Below are 20,144 nucleotides of genomic sequence, written 5' to 3'. Positions count from 1 at the left end.
TTGTCGTTTACTGTGGTCGCCATTCCTCAGATACTTGGAATCAAATGAAGTCATGTTTGCTGTATCTAGAAGAAATATACCTGTATGTGCTTTATGGAGGTGTCTGGCAATAGGTGGGAGGATTTTGGCTAAGAATGCCTGAGATGTTAGCTTCCTCTGAGAGGGAAGAAGGCTAAGTGGTGGGAGGAATGGACTGGGCATAAAGAGCTTAATGGAGAGGAAAAGATCAAAATGAGACAGAGTTTAAGTGGTAGATATCGAAGGGTAGTAGAGTAGAGGAAGAAGAGTCTTGAGTTCCATGTGTATGTCCAGAGGTCGGAGCCCTAGGGCTCAGAACCAGCAAGGCAGACCACATGAGAAAGCAGCACCTGGGGCAGCCCCAGAGAGTATGCCCATAGCCAATGGGATGCTTGCGCTTTGTCAGGGATCATCTCTCATTATCACATGTGTCATACCAGGTCCTGCATAAGGCGGCCCACAGTAGCTGAGGACATATGTAGCCTCATGTTCATTGAAGGGGCACCACTTCCCCACGTAGGGGGTGTAATTTGACTCCAACAGTGCTGTCTTTCATGCTATGGCATCATCCCAGGTCTCCGCACACAGGTGCAGGCAGGAGCCCTCCTGTAGGTTCACTATCAGTAAGCCATTAAGGCTCCTGCCCTCTGGGGGCTGCACATGTCTCAGATATTGAAGTGGATAACCACATGGTCCTCCTCGTCCTGTACCATCTCATTGTAGTAGTAACCCTGTGTGTTGTCCAACCACAGAGCAAACCAATGCTGCTTCTAGAGGCAGAAGATGGAGCTCCGTCTCCACAGCCAGCCACCCCTCACCAGACCATTTCTTCAGAAGGACTTTCCAGGGTGGAGTCGGGTGGGACCTGTCCACACCTGCTGCCACAAATGCCCACTACTCTATGAAGCTGCTTTCCCAGCTAGTCCACCTGCGCTTTGTGTACCCTAGAGAGCTGGAGGCATTGCACCCCCAGGTTCTGCCCTCCTGGCTTCATTATTAAGAGTGCTCAGAGCTGTCAGTCTGTCTCATATTTGAAGGCATTTAAAAAAATTGACATTTTGTAATAATCCCATGAAATGTACATTTAATTTTATTACAGATGAGAATAAAAACTCAGGATTGCTTGCTACTGTCAAACAGAAGACAATAGATTAAAAATCAAGGTCTATCAGATATCAGACACTTTATTATCAATATTTATCGATCTCATATATGAACTGAGCTGGATACTATATTTTTGAGACTTAGTTACTCGATTCTTAATTTATAGTTTGGAAAAAAGTATGCTGAAGCATGTAAATTGGAACATAAGGAAGTATATGATTAACAGTTAACATAGTGGTAGATTGTGGATTTTTTTTTTTTTTTTTTTTTTGAGACAGGGTTTCTCTGTGGCTTTGGAGGCTGTCCTGGAACTAGCTCTTGTAGACCAGGCTGGTCTCGAACTCACAGAGATCCACCTGCCTTTGCCTCCCAAGTGCTGGGATTAAAGGCGTGTGCCACCAACACCCGGCGATTGTGGAAATTTTAATAAAGATTTTGCAATTTCCCCCTGGAGTTATAAGGGGTTGTGATGGGTGCTGGTAAATGAATTTGGGTCCTTTGGAAAAGCAATTGCTGCACATCCTCCAAAAGAACTTTCAATTATGACTTTGCAACTCTCTTTCTTATATGTGGGTAATTTTTTTTTTATTTTTTTGAGTTTTAACTAGTTAAGAACTATCAGCCTTGTCTCAGCCTCACAAGTGTTGGGATTACTGGTGGATGTATTCCACCATGTCTGCCTTTTGTGGGTAATTTAGGTCATATATATATATATATATATATATATATATATATATATATGTATGTATGTATATGTTTTTCTGTTCATATCCTGGTACCTATGGAGCTAGAAGAGGACACCCTCCAAAGCTGGAACAGCAGGTAACTGTGAGCTGCCTAGCATGATTATAGGAACTGAACTCAGGTCTACTGAAAGAGCAGCTAGTGCTCTTAAAATCATTGAGTCATCTCTCTAACTCCAGGTATCTGTTAAAAAATGTCCAGGTTTGGGTCTGTGAATTATAATTAAAAGCCCTCATAAGTTTTGTAAAGATTAAATGAAGTAATGTGTGCAGTGTGTGTACAATAATGCTAGGAACACAGTAGACATTATTTAAAGTGTTATATATAATCTATTATTCTTATTATATAGTTAATTGATTTTTAGTATTCATCCCAGTGCCTAAAACATGGGGATTCAATTCTGGTCACTAGCAGAATGTATATGGGACACACATTTTTATTATTTATTTATTTTTGGTTTTTTTGAGACAGGGTTTCTCTGTAGCTTTGGAGGCTGTCCTGGAAATCTGTAGATCAGGCTGGCCTCAAACTCACAGAGATCCGCCTGCCTCTGCCTCCCAAGTGCTGGGATTAAAGGTGTGTGCCATCAATGCCCGGCAGGATACACATTTTTAACCAGATTTTATTTTCATATCTTTGTACCTAATTGGGAGTGTAACACTCCCAATTGAAGTATATAATAATAATATGCATTATATATATAATATATATATATAATGATGCATTTTAAATTTGCATATTATATATGATTGCTAGTTCACATTTCAGTTAATTCATTTTGTAGATAAATAACAAGAAAACATTCCACGTTAGAAATCCATAGTAAAAAGAAAGGGAAGAAGTTACTATTGAATCGGTGGTAAGGCAGTGTATCATGGAAAACTTTTGAATAGAATGTTCATGCATATACGGAGAGAGAACTGTTAATCCTGAAATTCATCAGAAGAACCAGTTCTACCATTTTGGCCAAATTTAAGCAAGCTTTTGTTAACATTTTAAATACTGACCAAGATGCAATTTGGTCAGGACCACCATCTGGAAAATTTCTAGCCGTGTGGCACTGAGACACCTGTTGGCAGTGCTTGTATGGATAAAACCCATAGGCTATTGTACCTATGAGGTTTTATTGCCTGCCTGCCTGCCTGCTTGCCTCCTTCCCTCCCTCCTTCCCTCCCTCCCTCCCTCCCTCGTTTTTTTCGAAACAGGGTTTCTCTGTGTAGCCTTGGCTGTCCTGGAGTTTACTCTGTAGACAAGGCTGACCTTGAACTCATATAGATCACCTGCCTTTGCCTCCCGAGTGTTGAAACTAAAGGTGTGTCCCATCACTACCTGGCTTCTTTTTTTTTTTTTTTTTCTCTCAAGAACTACAACTCCCAGAATCTCAGGAAGTTACCTGGTCTTTGGGCAGGTGGAGCTTACAGGTTAAGTTTGGGTTTAACATTCTCCCCTGATGGGTACTGGTTTATATTTGGAGCTAATAGTCATTAGCTTAATGGTACCCAGGTAGGAATTACCATTTAGTTACTGTATCAGTAATGTAAGAGTCAACAGTAATTAGCAGAATCAGAAGGGCTCAGAGCCCCATGATGGATATTTCTTTGTTTTGTATAAAGCAGGTTAAGGGTCCTATCATATGGAGGTTGATGGAGGATGTCCTTCTGTATATATGTTCTTATTGGTTGATGAATAAAACACTGATTGGCCAGTAGCCAGTCAGGAAGTATAGGTGAGGCTATGAGATGAGGAGAATTCTGGGGAGAGGATGCAGATAGAGGTCTCAAGGGAGACGCCATGTAACTGAGCAAGATTCTCTGGTAAGATAAGATCAAGGGGAAAAACTTAGATTAATAGAAATGGGTTAATAATTAAGAGAGAGCTAGCCAATAAGAAGCCTGAGCCATTGGCCAAACAGCTTATAAGTCTCTGTGTTTATTTGGGGCTGAAGGGTGGCAGGACCAGGCTTGACAGAAACTGACAAAATGGCGCCCAACTTCGGGTGCCAAAATGTAAACTGAGTTCTTAATTGGTCTAGGTAATAAAAGCCTGGAGTCAGATATAGAGGGAAATGCTAGGATATCAGAGAGAAGGAGCAAGCCACAGCACACCTTACCTCTTTAGCTTCTCAGACAAGAGAGCAATTTCCAGTTTCTCCCTGCTTGTATCCTGTTTCTGCCCAGCTACCTCACTTCCTGTCTGTCTGTACAGACCTCCAGACCTCTATGGTTAGCTAGTGGTAAGCTCCATTCTCTAACCCCCAGACAGGCTTTATTTGTACAAGCAAGATATTACCACATATGGTAGAACCATTTTAGTTATTGCATCTACCTGTAAGTCTGAGCCCATTTTTTCTCGTATATTGATTGGCATTATAAATTATAGATAGCTGTTTTATCCCCTATGTCAGGGAGTTTTCTTTTGACTTAGCCTTTTTCAGCATGTTACGGGGCAGGGACAATGCATCTTCTGTAGCTGCTTCCAGTTGAACTGGGGCAGTGATTAGCTAGTCAAAGGCTGGGCACTGGGCATTTCATCAGAAGCATCTGATTAACTCTTTCAGGTGAAGGGGCAGGGAGCAGTTACATCAACTGGATTGGTTCACATCAGCTTCAGCAAGTCCAGAGCTCAGCCGCTTGCAGTTTGCAGTCCACAGGTGCTCCCTGGATGATGACTGTTGGCCAAGGAGAAATCTGCTGAGATATAGACTAGGGACAGAAGTTAGAATTCAGGAACTTAAAGAAAAATCTTAATTTGGAATTTTTTTTGTTTGACCTGTTGACAGGTGAATCCAAGCCTTATGACTTTGATTCCTTGAAGCTTACATGAATTTTAGTTTATCAAAGGAGATAAAAGTTCTAAGTATATTAACATTACCATTGTATTGAAATACACATTGTAGAAAAAGCATAACAGGTGTCTATAAAACAGTTGGGACAGATTTCTACCTTGGTGTCATAGCAAAGGCTATGGCTTTGGATTAAAAAGCATGACATTTTTCCTGTGTCTAGAGAGCCTGATATATATATATATATATATATATATATATATATATATATATATAAGCCCGATGAAAAGCACCTAACAGAACCTCAAGTATGAGGACAACCATCCAATTTTAGAATTTACCAACTTAGGGCCAGTATGTTTGGGGAGTATTTTACTTCACTACTCACTCAGTCATTTTTAAAAATAATTTATTTAATTTTATGTGCATTGGTGTGAAGGTATTGGATCTCTTGGAACTGGAGGTAGAGACAGTTGTGAGCTGCCATGTGGGTGCTGGGAATTGAACCCAGGTCTTCTGGGAGAATAATCAATGCTCTTAACCACTGAACCATCTCTCCAGCCCCCTCACTCAGTCATTTTAAAGAAAAAAATTAAAGAAAAATCTGAGACTTTTCCTAAAATTTCACATGTAAAAAACTTTGGTTTGCATCTCTAAAAGGTATGACTCCCTCCCACCCTAATAAACCCATATGATTTCATTTTTCACTTTCTGGAAATAATTCCAGAATGTTCAGGTTCTGAAATAATACTCATGTTTCCTTTGTTGTCTGTTTCTTAGTTTTTTGTAAAATGTTTAAAATGTGATTGTGTTGTAAAATCTTATTCTTTTAAAGAATAAGTTAAATATGTTCATATTATGTGTACTTAGAGTTGTCATTTATCATAGGATTGTGTTTAAACAAACTACCTAAAAAATAATCTGAGTGTAGTCTGATTTACAATAAATATATTTGTTTGGGTGCATGTATAGCTCATGTCTGTGAAGGTCAGAAGACAGCTCTTTGGAGTTGTTGCTCTCCTTCAACCATGTTTTCCAGAGATGGATTCATGTTGTCAGACTGTCTTCAAATACCTTTACCTGATGAACCATCTTAGCATCCCACTTTATAATTTTATGAATGAAGGAACTGAGACTCAGAGTCTAAGTTAGGTTTTGTTCAGAACTGACTAGCTTATTCCTCCGCTGTAACTAGAATGAAATTTGACCATAAATCTGTTGCTTTTACATTAATTACATTATATAGCCTATCATTTTTTTTTGCTCATAATCTCTGTCAGTGTTTTAAGTTTAGTACTTATGTTTTTTTCTCTTGTGGCTTTTCACAGATTATCAGTAGTACCAATCTTATGATTTATGTCAATTTATTTTAGAAGGAGTTTGTGAAAGGGCTGAATTACAATACCGACACATGAGCCAGATTACTAGGATGTCCTGAAAAGGTCCCTGTCTTTTCTGACCTAGATACACAGCTTCTATCCTGAGGAGGGGTATCAGGAAAGGGGAGTGAGTGCTGGCAAGAGCTGGAAGTTAAGTTGGATTATTGACGGACCTAATATATTTTGTAATATTCAGCACTTTTGTATAACCTAAACCTTTTTTGATGGCAAAAAGACTTTGCCAAAGTGCAAACAAAACTTCTATTTTCTTTTAAATTGCTAATTTTTAATCTTATTGGGTGCTGAGAGGTAGATAGCAGGTTTTCTAGTCATTTTTGCAAACCTGCTTGATTAAGAGAAATACTTGTGTTTATTCCATCTTCAGATAGTTTCTTTGTCATGTTGTTCTGTAGAATACCAGCAGAAGAATTTTTGAGAATTAAATACTGCTGGCTTGTTTACCAGGGTATTGGTTTACTCTTTTGGGATAAGTATGCTGCATCAGGTGCAGGGGCAGGAAATACTGGAACACTAAACTGTTTGTTGACACATTACCCCCCATCCCTTTTCCTTTTGGTTAGAATTTTCACAGGATCTGGAAATTGTAAAGATAGTCTGATGACCTATTTCACAGCCTTTCAGTGAGAAGAAAACCAACAGCTGCTGTGCTTCACACAGTTGAGTTGCTATTCCCATGCTTGGGCATGGTTTAAAGGAAAAGATGTCAAGTTGAACTTTCACAGATTATTGTACAAAATTAAATCCCTGCTCTTTCGTATGCTCATGGAGACATTGATGCGAACTCAGAAGGATTCAGGAGACACTGGTTGCAGGAATGACTCTGCATACTGTGGTTGTAGAAAAGCCATTAAACATATTTGTGTATTTGTGCTTTCAAGCTATAAAATAAATTTATGCCATTTGTTCTTTTTTTCAGTTCTTCTCAGGACTGTTGTGGGCATTAAATGCAGTGCTGTATAAGAAAATACTTAGAGAAATTCTAATTTTTCCTTCGCACCAGGTACTGTTATACTTGTTGAACACAAGTAAATAGTAAAGCTTTCATGTACCAATGATACATCTATTTGAGAATAATACAGCAGGTGTATCTGGAGGGGCATTGTACTGTCTGTGGACTGATAAGGAATTGGGTTTATGATAATGTGACATTTGAATGCATTCCTGAAACATTCCTGAAACAGTGGGGGAAGGAGTTACATGGATATGAAGGGTAAACTACTAGCAAACATGAAAGTCCCGGAGTGTGGACCTTTAGCAGAGATTCAGGTGTGGATCGAACACTGTGAGTGTGAATAGTGACAGAGGAGGCCAAGAAGTGAGAATCAGAACATTGGAGATCTATATCCATAATTATTAACAAGTGTTTGCTCAGGCATGCAAAGATATGCCATGACCTCATTTGAGATTTTAAAAGAAGCAACTCTGCTGTTTCTGAGAACAAATACTATGTGGGGGACTTAAGACATGTTGGAGTCAATAGTATAGTGGAGATGAGGGATTTTGGTGGTTCAGTCTTATGGAAGATGGGATTGATCATATTTTAGACAGTCAGAAGCTAAAGATAAAAGGGTTTGTTGATGGAAGAGAGGAATTTGGCCTGAGCAGTTACAGGGATGAAGTTTTAGAGGGGAGGGAATAGAGAGAGGAAAAGGGGGAGGGGGAAGGAGATAATTGGGATTGGAGGAGTGGGCTCTGTGTGTGTGTGTAGTTGATTGAAACTTTAAGGTGCTTCCTAGGCGTCCAGGCTTCTATGTTTATTGAGTCTGGACTTAGGTTGATAGAAATTTAGTAATGTGTAGTGTATTAATGGCATTTACAGGAGTTAGTTGCTGAGTTCTGGAGTTTTAAAGAAAGGGAAACAATGGAGTAATTTATAAAGTTGGGCGAGAAGAGAGAGACTGATGTCTTGGATGGAAGCCAAGGGAAGTAAAGTGGGGCAAGTAAGGAACACCTGTTGCTGAAATGTCAACTAAGAGAATGAAATCATTTACAGTATTTACAGTATGTAGATTTTAGGGGATTGTGAACCAGATCTGTTTTCAGAAGTTCTCCTACTAGAAGTTGATTGGGGTGGATTTTAGAGGAAAATGGAAGGAGAAAAAAAAAAAAAAAAGGTCAACCAAAAGTGTAAGCCTAAAGAGGAATATAAAAATGGGTTTGTAGGCCGGTGGTGGTTGGTGGTGGCACAGGACTTTAATCACAACACTCAGGAGGCAGAGACAGAGGCAGGCAGATCTCTGTGAATTCGAGGCCAGCCTGGTCTACAGAGCTAGTTTCAGAACAGCCAGGGATATACAGAGAAATCCTGTCTTGAAAAACTAAAAACAAAACAAAACAAAAAACAAACAGGTTTGTAGCTATAGCCATGCAAGAGGTCAAAGATTTGTAAAAATTTTTTCTAAAAATGGATGCAACTATAATGTGGGGTTGCTGATAGAAGGTGCTCCACTAGAATGGGGGAAATGGTGATACAGATGACAGGCGAGTTAGGCTTGTTGAGTAGACACAAAGGGATAGGAGTTATTAGGATTTAAGTTCGGAGGTTTGTATTATATAGGAGTGGAGACAGTTCATTCATAATACTAGGAAGGAAGTAAAAACACATGGTTTAAAATGCACTGTTATGGGGGCATGTTAAATGAAATAGGAAGCAGGGTGACTTGGTGGAATGTGAGGAGGTAGGGGAAAATTTACATGTTAAGAGAAGATGTGAAGAAGTCAGAGTGAGACAGTTGAGCTATACAAGACACAGTAGAAGGGGAGAACCAACTCTTGGCTTTCACATGTGTCCTGTGGCATCAGCAAACATTCCTTTCTCCCTTTACACAAAATAAAGAAAAATGTAATAAAAAAAAGTGGAAGAGTTGAATATTTTTATTTTCTCAGTAGGATTCTTACTTGCCTCTTGGTTGGGGCAGTACTTGAACACTGGCACATATCTAGAGCCCCAGGTTGCTGGTAACTACCAGGGATCTTGTTTTTCCAAGTGCCAGAACATCACAATAAGAAATAGCATTTTCTTAAAAAAAAAAAAAAAAAGAAAAAACAACAAAGTGTGTGTGTGTGTGTGTGTGTGTGTGTGTGTGTGTGTGTGTGTGTGTGTGTGTGTGTGTACATGCATGTGTGTGCCAGTGGAGGCCAAAGAGGTTGTGGAATTGTGTGGAGCTGGAGTTAAGGGGGGTCAGCCACCTGAAAAGGGTGCTGGGAATTTGAATACCTGCTCTTTCAGAAGAGCAAGTACTTGAAGCCATCTGTCCAGCCACAGATTTAGCATTTTAAATCCCCTGTGGTGGTAGTGGGGGTCACTACCTTTGTGGGAGCTCTTCCTTATGAGTCCTTGAAGTCCTTTAACCTTGAAGGTTAAAGCTGAGATTAAAAAGACCATTCATTAGTATTGACGAAAGTTTCTTTCTCTCCAGGTCTTGCTGCCCTTCAGCCTCAAATAAACACACAGATGCTATATTATTAATTTGTTGGCCAGTGGCTAGGGCTTCTTACTGGCTAGCTCTATCTTAATTATTAACCCATAACTACTAATCTATGTATTTCTACATGGTCTTATCTTACTAGAGAATGCTTGTCCTTTCTTCCCAGTCTCAACATGGTGTCTCTTGGCATCTTCCTGCCTTCCTCTCCCCAGCCTTCTCCTGGTCCGGTAGCCCTGCCTATGCTTCTTTGCCTGGCTGTTGGCCAGTCAGTGTTTTATTCATCAACCAGTATGAGAAAGATACATACAAAAGGACATTCCCATCACATTAGCTTGCTGCTGACACCCCTGCCCCTCTCATTTTCAGCTGCCCAAGGTTACTGGCCTGGTAGCCAAGAGGATTGGATTTAACCAGGGCTGCTATTGTGTAGATGAGGAAAGGAACTGCTGATGTGAATTACAAATGGTGGATTGTAAAATTTGAATTAGGTAAAGATAGAAATGAGGGTCTGAAAAAGAGGAAGAACTGAGAAAAAAATGGTCATCAGGTTACAAGATGCTAAGTCCTGGCTTGGCAGGGAGTGGTTATCTAAAATAGGAAAGGAAAGGAGATCTGTAGAGGACAGGGACATAAAGTAACAGGCCAGACTTTTAGAACCCCCTTCTGTGGTTATTAAAATGGAAAGATAGTGACAAGAATAGGGTTGAGTCATTAAATATTACCATTAAATATTATCTTGGGTTAGTGAGAAGAGTTTTCAAGACAGGGTTTCTCTGTGTAGCCTGGCTGTCTTGGAACTTTCTCTGTAGACCAGGCTGGCCTTGAACACAGAGATCCACAGGCCTCTGCCTACTAAATGCTGAAATTTAAAGGCCTGTGTCACCATGATACCAGGCTTGTTTATGTGTGCACAGCTTGTGGGAATTGCTTTTCTTCTTTTACTGTGTGGGTCCTGGAGATTGAGTTTGATGGCCAGCCAGCCTAGTTTAATCAGCGAGTTCCTGGCCAAGACCCTATTTCCAAATGGGTGGGGGACCAAAAACCAAAACCACAATCAACAACAAAAACATTTGTCCCTTGGCTTCCACATACATGTGGACACATATATGCTTGCACACACAACTTAAACTCGTGAGTTTCCCTCTGTCAGTCTCCTCAGTGCTGGGTTTTTGGAGTGCACTACTTCACTGGATGCAGCTTTTTTAATTTTTAATTTTTTAAATTTCAAGGCTAGAATTTTAAGCACTAAATTGACTTTTTTTTTTTTTTTAAAAGATATGTTTTGTGGTTTCTTTCTGGCTGCTTAGATTGTGCAAAATACAACTTGACTTAAAATGTTTTAAAAATTACCTTATTTATGTGATGCTTCCCTTGCATGACATGATCAGGAGTGGTACCCATGGAAGCCAGGAGAATTCATTAGATGCTCTGGGACTATAAAGTTGCAGATGGTTATGAGCTGCCATGTGGGTGCTGAGAATTGAACCCAGATCCTTTAGCCACCTCGTCCCTCCTAACCCTTTTTTTTCCCCTTAAAATCAGATTGATAAGTGAGGCAAAAGTCTTGGGCTGTGATTTAGATTCTATCAATTGTACCCAACCTTTTGAATTGTGACATGCTGTCATTTACAAAGTTCATGCTTGAAAATAAAACCACACAGTTGAGTTATGAAAAATATTCACGAAATTTAGTATTTTAAGTAAGTTTATGATTATGTGTTGGCCTGCAATTGGAGCTGTCATTGGTTGCATGTCACCCATGTTGGACATGCCTGTAAGATATGCCATGTTGTACATGACTTGTATCTGGTTAGTAGTGTGACCTTAATTTTTTACTGTTTCATTTTTGAACAGTTTGAAGTTGAATGAGATTTATAAGTTCATTTATAGTCCCCTCCCAGTGTGATCTGTAGACAGTGCTTTTATTATGAGTTACTGTGTATGTTGTCACACTGTGAAGTTGTCAAAGGTTCTTGTGTGTGCAGAGAAGTTGCTTTCTGTGCAGACCTTGACCAAATCCGTGGTAAGGGTTCCATCTGAAACATCACTAGTTTCCTTGTGTTGTTCTTAATTTGTTTGCTTTCTTTGTTCTTCCTTAATTTTGCTGGCCTAATTTTGCAGAGTAAAGTTTATTGACTTTCAGTTTTTGATATGTTTACTGGCTGAGCCATCTCTCCAGCCTGTGGACTTTCAGTTCTTACTGAACACAGAGCAATCTTTTTTGATACTGGATTCACAGCTACATAATGAGTGGTTGACTCCCTTAGAATAAAATAGGGTTGAGAATGAGAGGTGCTGATGAGTACATGGGTTTTATATGGATGGTATAGTGTTAGTGAAAGGAACATTTTTGAGAGACTTCTAAGAAATGGTTTTAGCAGTGCTTGTGCATTCTCTTCTTCCTGGGATATGTTTAGTAACCACACTCTTGAACCTGTCCTGTGTGTGTGTGTGTGTGTGTGTGTGTGTGTGTGTGTGTGTGTCTGTGTGTCTGTGTGTCTGTGTGTCTGTGTGTCTGTGTGTCTGTCTCTCTATCAAAATTTCATTTATTTCAGGGAGATTTTTTGTCAGTCAGGTAGGGGAAATTGGTTGTAACATAAGAATAAGTTGTGCATGTAGGTCATAGCAGAGTGCCGTTGGAGGTCAGCCTATGTTTTCTTGTAAATATTAAGTGGAGTTAAATTCCCAAAGTCTAAAAAGACTTTCTTTAAGAGAGCAACTATAATATTACGAACCTGTTACTGGTAGTAGTATGGAGAGTGTAACACGAAAAATAAAAGACCTAGAAACTGATATTGGGCTTCAAGCTTCAAGCTGAAGCTAAGAGAAGCAAAGCAGCCAGCCATTAGCTCTTACCTTAACTTCAGGCTGAAATGGTGATCCTGGCTCCTCCAAACCTCAGACTGCTACCTCGCCTCAGCGTGAATGGAGAGAATCAATGCCTTCCTATCCTCATTGTGGCTGGAAACTGAATGCCAGCTCTGAGACCCACTCCTGTCTTAAATACCCCTCATGAGTCCTGCAATTAAAGGCATGAGCTCTGTTACTCTTTTAGACTGATTCAATCTCCTGTAGCCCTGGGTGGCCTTGAACTCACAGAGATCCATCTGCCTTTGTCTCCTAAATCCTGGGATTAAAGGTGTGTGCCACCACTGCCTGACCTCTATGGCTAACTAGTGTGTCTGCTTTGCTATTTTGATCTCCAATGGTTTTAATAAATCATAAACCGTATCACACCACAGGACAGGGTTTCCATACTTGAAGCAAATTTACAGACTACTATTTAGATAAGGAGGAAGCTATTTCTTTTGCATTGTCTGTACCTTTCTTATTCTGATAGCTGCATTGTTAAAGCCTGGCATCTATTTGTCTTGATCTAGCCCTTTTTGGTTTATATAGCTAGGGCACATTTCAGCCACAATCAGAATTTATTTATTTTTCTTATCTGTAGTAAAATAAAATCTCATGAACTAATATGGGTAGTAGAATGATTATTAGGGCTTCTGACAGATAATCCAAGGGAATAGAAAGTAGATATCCAGGAGTAATGAAGAAATGAAGCCAAAATGTAGTGGAGTTTCAAGTCTGGGGCATGAATATATACAGATCAAGGGTGTGTGGAGTCCTCCTCCTGTGTCATCCCCATACCTGTTATCTCCCCCACCCCCACCCTGTCTCTTTAAGGAGTTAGAAACACAACCAGAAAAAGTATTCTGAATTTTAGTCCTAAAAACAAAGGATAAAGATCATGCCAATATACACTGTCATCGTAATGACAGTATTAAGTGGGAAAGTATCACGGTAAATCAGTGGTATATTAAGATGCTTTATGCACTGAGTTTTCATGTGGGTCTGACAAATTGCCAATTTTTTAAATCTGATGGTTAGTTGAAGCATTGTTACCATTAGTAGCAGAATTGCCTTTTTAGGTGGTGACTCTTTGGTGAGTCTGCCTGCCTTTGCAAATACATTTCGGGATCCTGTTGTGTCACTGTAGCTAATAAGGAGGGTTGCTTTTTCTGCCTATATCACTTAGACTTCTGGACCTAGGCATTTTGTTTGAGATAATGTAATTATTAAAAAAAAAAAAAGTCCCAACAGAGGACATAGTGATAAAGAGCAAGTAGTGCTCTTCCAGAGGACCTGTGTTCCATTTCTAGCATCCATGTATTTACCAGGCTTTCTTTTTGGATCATCAGCCAGCTCCCAAATTATGAGTGCTCAGCTCGGCTTAGGTTGGTTTCTGGCCAGCTCTTTTAACTTAATTAACCTGTTTCTCTTTCTGTTTTTCTTTCTTTTCTTTTCTTTTTTTCTTTTTTTTTTTTACTTTTTGCCTCGGGGCTTTTAGCTTTTCTTCTTTCTGTATATCTTACTGTCACTGATTTCATGTCTAACTTGGTCTAACTTGTGACTGCCTTACTTCTTATTGCCCCAAGTGTGTCCTTTTCTTTCTCTCTTTTTCTCTTCTCTCTCTAGATTTCTGCTCCTGTGCCTGTCAGAAATCAACATGGATCATGTTTATAGGTTCCACATTTAGGTTTGAAACTAATTGTAGACAGGTTGAAAAGTTGTTTTTCTTTTTTCTTGCAGGTGTAATCCAGAAAACAATTTTCAGACATCTTTGATTATATTTGACACTGAGCAGTCAGGGGATTCAGGCATATGAGGAGGTACTGTCACATAAAACAGTGTCTAGTGAAGACGACCAGAAAGAGAGAAAAGGATCGGAAAAAGAAGCTAAAATATCATAGGAAACCATGGTGGGTGATGACTGGTATTTCTTTCATTTTTTTAGTTATAAAAGATTATATAATGTACAATTGGAAATGTTAACAGTAAGGATAGGTAGTGAACAATTGTTTTAGTTTCAGTGCCCCAGATAGATATATGGTTGCTTTACTGTTTTAACATGTCTGTATGAAGGTCAGAGACAGTTTATAGAAGTTGGGTCTCTCCCTTCTACTATATGGGTCCCATGGGTCAAACTCAGGTTGCCAGACTTTTCTAATCTTTAGAAAAGATTAGAGGGATCTAGGGAGGTGGCTCAGAGGTTAAAAGCATTTCCTACAATGAACTTGGTTTGGAATTCTCAACAAGCACATGATAATTGATAACCATTTGTAACTCCAGTTCTGTAGGATCTGATGCCCTCTTCTGGCTTCCTTGGGTACTGCACGTGTCTGATGTGTGGCAAAGCACCCACACACATACAAGATTAATAATAAACAAAGAAAAGATTAGAACTGAGTGGTGGTGGCACACACCTTTAATCTTAGCGCTCAGAAGGAAGAGGCAGGTGGATCTCTGTGAATTTGAGTCCAGCCTAGTTTACGGAGTGAGTTCCAGGACAGCCATTGTGGTTACGCCAAGAAACCCTGTCTCAAGAAACGTTTAAAAAAGATTAGAAGCCAAATTTTGGAGCTCAATCTACTGTATGCCATAACTCACAAAATACAAAGAGTAAGAGTGCTTAGAATAATGTAATAATACTGGCATTAACAAATCACTATAACCTTGAACTTTAATTTCTGTCCAGACTTTTGCATGAAGTACAGATTTCTTTCTCATGAAAATTAAGTAACTTGTAAAACATGAATGTTTTAACTTGAAAGGTACCTCTTTTATATGGTTTTAAAATAATAGAATTAATCGTTGGACATACTAGGGAGTGTTAGAGTAAATGTTAAGGAAGCCTGATTTTTGTGAGAGGTAAGAGTTTGAATTCGACCCATGGTGGTGGAACACGCCTTTGGTCCCAGCACTCAGGAGGCAGAGGCAGGCGGATCTCTGTGAGTTTGAAATCAACCTGGTCTACAAGAGCTAATTCCAGGACAGCCTCCAAAGCCACAGAGAAACGCTGTCTGGAAAAAAAAGACTTTGAATTCATGATGTTAGATGAGGTAAATTATCTCTGGTGTCTTGGTCCTTAAATTTTTTTTTTTGTTTGTTTGTTTTGAGACACAATTTCTCTATGTAATAGTTCTGGATGTCCTGGAACTCACTCTGTAGACCAGGCTGGCCTCAAACTGACAGACCCACCTGTCTCTGCCTCTCGAGTGCTGAGATTAAAGGTGTGCACCACCACTGCCCAGCCTTTCTAGAGCCTCTTGAAATCACAATATCATGTCGTATGGATGATTTATTTTGAGGGGGGAGAAGGGGTAATCTGAAAGCACAGGATCAGCTGAAAGACAAAGTGTGTACAGTATTTAGTATGACTGATGTAACCCTATCATCACATGAGTGAAATAACTTCTATTTTTTGGTTGTGGTTTAATAAAATAGGACTTCCCATTTGTGAGCATATTTTTTATTGTTTGAACTGATTTACAGGGGTTGTCAGTTGGTGCTGTGTTGACTTAAAACACTTACGTTAAACTTTCAAGGTGACATTCCTTTTGTTAAAGTTTTCCCCTTCTGACAGAGATCTATTAGATCTTTTGCCAATGACGATCGCCATGTCATGGTGAAACACTCAACAATCTACCCATCTCCGGAGGAGCTGGAAGCTGTTCAGAATATGGTGTCTACTGTTGAATGTGCTCTTAAACATGTCTCAGACTGGCTGGACGAAACAAACAAAGGCACGAAATCTGAGGGGGAGACAGAAGTAAAGAAAGATGAGGCTGTGGAAAACTATTCCAAGTGAGTGTTGAGGAGCTTTTGTCAAGCTTTGCTCAGAAAAGCTTGTGGATCTTCTGGATTGAGTTGGTGATGTGCTTGCTGCTGTTTGAATTTTATCATATGTGACATAAACAAGGTAGTAAATGTCTCATGTGGTTTTTTTCTGAGTTACATTTGGTAGGAAAGGGAGGAAGAATAATGAGTAGAATCAGAAAAAGAAGATAGTCCTTACAGGACTTTATGATGCATCATTTCCCAAGTTCTAAAGTAAATACTAATGTTTTCCATTTCAAGAAAGTCATAAAAATACTATATCTACCTTAATGCGGTGGCACACACCTTTAGTCCCAGCCCGGTCTACATAGTGAACTTTAGTACAACTGGGGGAGTCTCAAAACAAAACAAAATATACTGTTTCTGTCAGACATTTTGAAATCATGCCATAAAAGATATAGGAAAATATACTAGCAATATTAACTATATTTACCTTGTTAATTCACAGAACTTATCAGTATCTGTTACACAGTGCTGATGTTCATTTTGTGTTATTCGTAGAAGGAAGGTCTAATAGAAGCCTGGTCTTCTAATAGTTACATGAGAAGTGTTGTAGCAATAGTAGCAATCCATAAGATGAAATCACAGTGCTGCCTGCAGCCAGATCATGAGTTTTTATGTCATGCTTGTTTGGAGGTACTGTTTTGAGTACTATTGCTGTGATTAGCTAAGTCTATACCTACTCTAGGCAATGATGTTTATTTGATTGAATGTATCATATTTATGGGTTTAAAAATAAAATTTAGCCATGGTTTACGTAAGTGTAAAGAAGAATTTCCTCCCAACTTTCAGTTCTGTTTCCATCACTGTGGTAAGTAGACAGGAAAGAGTAGGAAAAGGTTGGTGGGTGGATGGTCTGTACTGAATGATAGTGCAGCATTTTCCTCTTCAGTGCAAAGACAAGCAGTGACTTCATATTGAAGAGTATGGCAACTGACTGTTCCATGTAATTGGCACACTGGATTATGTCTCAGTGTGAGGTTCTTTGTAATTTGGTACTCATATTAATGATATTTTCCAGTGGTTGGCTTACTGAGGGAGCTACATAGTGGCTCTCTCTATATATATTATATTTCTCATACAAGTTTAGTCATTCATGGTTTCCAGATTTAAATTGTAGTATTTACATGTTGCTTTTCCAAAATTTTGAAAAATTATGATTTTTATGCACAACATGCCCCTTCCAATTCTTTATTATTTTTGAGTATATATTTCATGGGAGTTTGTACCTTTTAAATGCATCTTCTAATTTTTTTGTTTTTGAGATTGGCATAGTTATAGAAAGCATTCAGACGTTTGCTTAGTTAGATGACATTACTATGCTTTAATTAAATGCTTTTAAAAGAATATGTGCTCTGCACTTTCATTAGTCTTTAAAATACATCTTTATGTTTGGAAACTCCTCGTCGTTTGTGTAAAGTCTTTGCATTTGTGGAAAAATGGCTCAAGAGGATCTGGTAGGGTGTTGGTAACAGTGAAAGCAAAAGCAAAAATCTCAGCAAAGTTTAGATGTGAAATATAGGGACTATTTAAGAAACAGCTATTATTTTACTGCGGTTTTAATGTGTGTTGAGCTCAGACAAAGTTCATTGCTTACGTTGAATTCTTTGAGAACTGCTATATGAGAAAAGATTGTCTTGTTTTATGGATGAGGAATTAGGCTCAGAAAAGTCGAGTATATGTAATCCATACTCTCTAAATAGTAGTAGAGCCAGGATGCAAACCAGGAAACCAGGAGGCCTTCTGGACTGCCCACTACTGTGTTGAATGTCCACATGTTCACAGTGACATGAAGGAAAATACATGGGGTGTCATCCAAAATAGTGGTTTTGGGAGGCTGTGCAGTGTTCTGCATTTAATAGATTAAAGGTGCTAGAGGTAAGGCTGGTAAGGAAGGGGTTATTGAAATAGTCTAGTTGAGAGCTTGAACAGCTAGTTTGCAGGCAAGATGCTTGAGGATGATTAGGGAGCCAGAGACGGTGAAACAGTAGAATAAAAAACAATCCAAGATGACTGACAGATTCCAACAGTTGCTTGCACTCATCTTCATCTTGACTTGCTATGTCGTTATAGTTTATGTTTAATGAATCTTCATGATGGCCCAGGTACTGAGTGCCTAGCTAATTTATACCTTCCTGTCTAGTTTGCACCACTGTGTAGTCTCCTCATTTCATTCTCAACTTCACTGACTTTTGAGTAACTGGTGATTCTTTGCTTCTAAACCACCACCCCCTCCAATCCTTCTCAACTTCACTGACTTTTGAGTAACTGGTGATTCTTTGCTTCTAAACCACCACCCCCTCCAATCCAGCCAAATCAAACCTTTTGGTATCTTGCTTGGCGTCTCTAACTGTAACTGTTTTCTTGAGAAGCAACCACATAACATAAAGAGCCCAAGTGTTAATGGTAACTATCCTGAGTTTAAGTTCAGGCATTGACATGCTACTTAAAAAAACAAAGAGTTTATTTATAATGTGTGTATGGGTGGTGGTGAGGGTAGTGGTGTGGTGTGTGTATGTGCATGCATGAGTACATGGTGTGTGTGCTTTACATGTTGAGGCCACAGGTTGATGTTGGGTTTTCTTTCTGTCTTTCCCTCTGTTTTCCCTCTCTCTCTCTGTGACATTCTTTAAAGTGTTTAAAACGTCTCTTACTGGCCACCAATTACCAGAGAATGTTCCCATATCTGCTTCCCCAGTGTTCCTGCACTCAACTTTTTTGTGGGTTCTGGGGATTAGATTTTGCTTACCATGCTGTATGGCAAGCACTCTACCCACTGAGCTATTTTCCCCAGTCTTTCTTGTATGTTCTTTAGTTACTGCTGAAAATTACAGAAGTTTAAAAAAAGCAGTTTGACAAAATGTTGGAGGGGTTTCAATATTCTTGGGATTCTTGAGTAATAGACATATCATAATGAATTAAAATACCTATAGTGTGACCTATGATCCTTGTTCAGTTTTTAGGAAAAAGTAACTTTAAATGTGAGAGCCTTAAGTCTGAGATTTAATTTGTAGAATTTTGGATGTTTGAGTGTAGGTAGGTATGAATACTTATGTAGGTATTCAGGAAGCCAAGTGATGATTAATTGTGGCTTGGGAAATAGGTTATAGAAATACTAATACAGGCTTTTTATTTGTAGGGATCAGGGTGGCCGGACATTGTGTGGTGTAATGAGGATTGGCTTGGTTGCAAAAGGCTTGCTGATTAAAGATGATATGGACCTGGAGCTGGTTTTAATGTGCAAAGACAAACCCACGGAAACACTGCTAAATACAGTCAAAGATAACCTTCCTATTCAGATTCAGGTAAGTACTGTTTAACTCCATTTGAGAGTTTGTAAGAAGTTGAGAAACTGTGATCTTGATGTCTGTTAATAAGAATTGGTAAGTCAGGGATAGGTATAAAAAAAAAAAAAAAGAATCTAGCATGATTTGGTCATCGAGGAACCCACATTTAAAAAGCACATTTCTGGTGACTTATACTCAGGATATATTTACCAAAATAAGGACATTCGTATATAGTGTTAAACTTTTCAGACATGTGTTGCTGAGACTCTACATCTCCCCACCCCCAGACTGTGTATATTTCTGAGTATTATAAAACTCTTGGAAGAGTTAGTGGAATACAGTAAAAAAGGTCCAGCTGGGTGGTGGTAGAGCACACCTTTAATGCCAGCACTTGGGAGGCAGAGACAGGTGGATCTCTTGAATTTGAGGACAGCCTGAACTATTTACATAGAGAAACGCTGCCTGGAAAAACAAACAAACAAACAAACAAGAAATGGTAGATAATTTCATAATGATACTTTAAAAAAAAAGATATACTTATTATGTATACAGTGTTTTGCCTGCACATATGTCTGTATGCCAGAATGCGGCACCAGATCTCATTATAGATGGTTGTGAGCCACCATGTGGCTCCTGGGAATTGAACTCAAGACCTTTGGAAGAGCAGCTAGTGCTCTTGACCTCGGAGTCATCTCTAGTTTCC

At 39.2% G+C, this 20,144-nt stretch overlaps 2 protein-coding genes and 1 pseudogene across 5 annotated transcripts in view; 2 read left to right on the top strand and 1 right to left on the bottom strand.

Annotated features, from left to right (window-relative positions):
* Dennd1a (DENN domain containing 1A) overlaps positions 1–20,144 on the top strand; it is a 1,920,886-nt gene that overhangs the window by 646,558 nt on the left and 1,254,184 nt on the right.
* The window catches only part of Strbp (spermatid perinuclear RNA binding protein), a 117,731-nt gene that overhangs the window by 32,831 nt on the left and 64,756 nt on the right, over positions 1–20,144 (top strand). For 3 of the 4 annotated variants that reach the window (XR_003486816.2, XM_027423574.2, XM_027423571.2), the window contains exons 2-5: positions 6,965–7,048; positions 14,067–14,236; positions 15,901–16,121; positions 19,294–19,459. Coding sequence is in view for 3 of the 4 variants with exons in the window: in XM_027423574.2 (XP_027279375.1) it covers positions 14,234–14,236; positions 15,901–16,121; positions 19,294–19,459 (390 nt within the window). In the remaining variant the exon portion in view is untranslated. The remainder of the gene's footprint in view (positions 1–6,964; positions 7,049–14,066; positions 14,237–15,900; positions 16,122–19,293; positions 19,460–20,144) is intronic. The other variant, XM_027423572.2, reaches the window with a different exon arrangement.
* On the bottom strand, positions 450–1,796 carry LOC113836517 (annotated as a pseudogene).

Source organism: Cricetulus griseus, chromosome 6, assembly GCF_003668045.3.
Source record: "Cricetulus griseus strain 17A/GY chromosome 6, alternate assembly CriGri-PICRH-1.0, whole genome shotgun sequence".
In the NCBI taxonomy this organism is placed as follows: Eukaryota; Metazoa; Chordata; class Mammalia; order Rodentia; family Cricetidae; genus Cricetulus; species Cricetulus griseus.
This window is presented reverse-complemented; position numbering and strand designations above follow the sequence as displayed.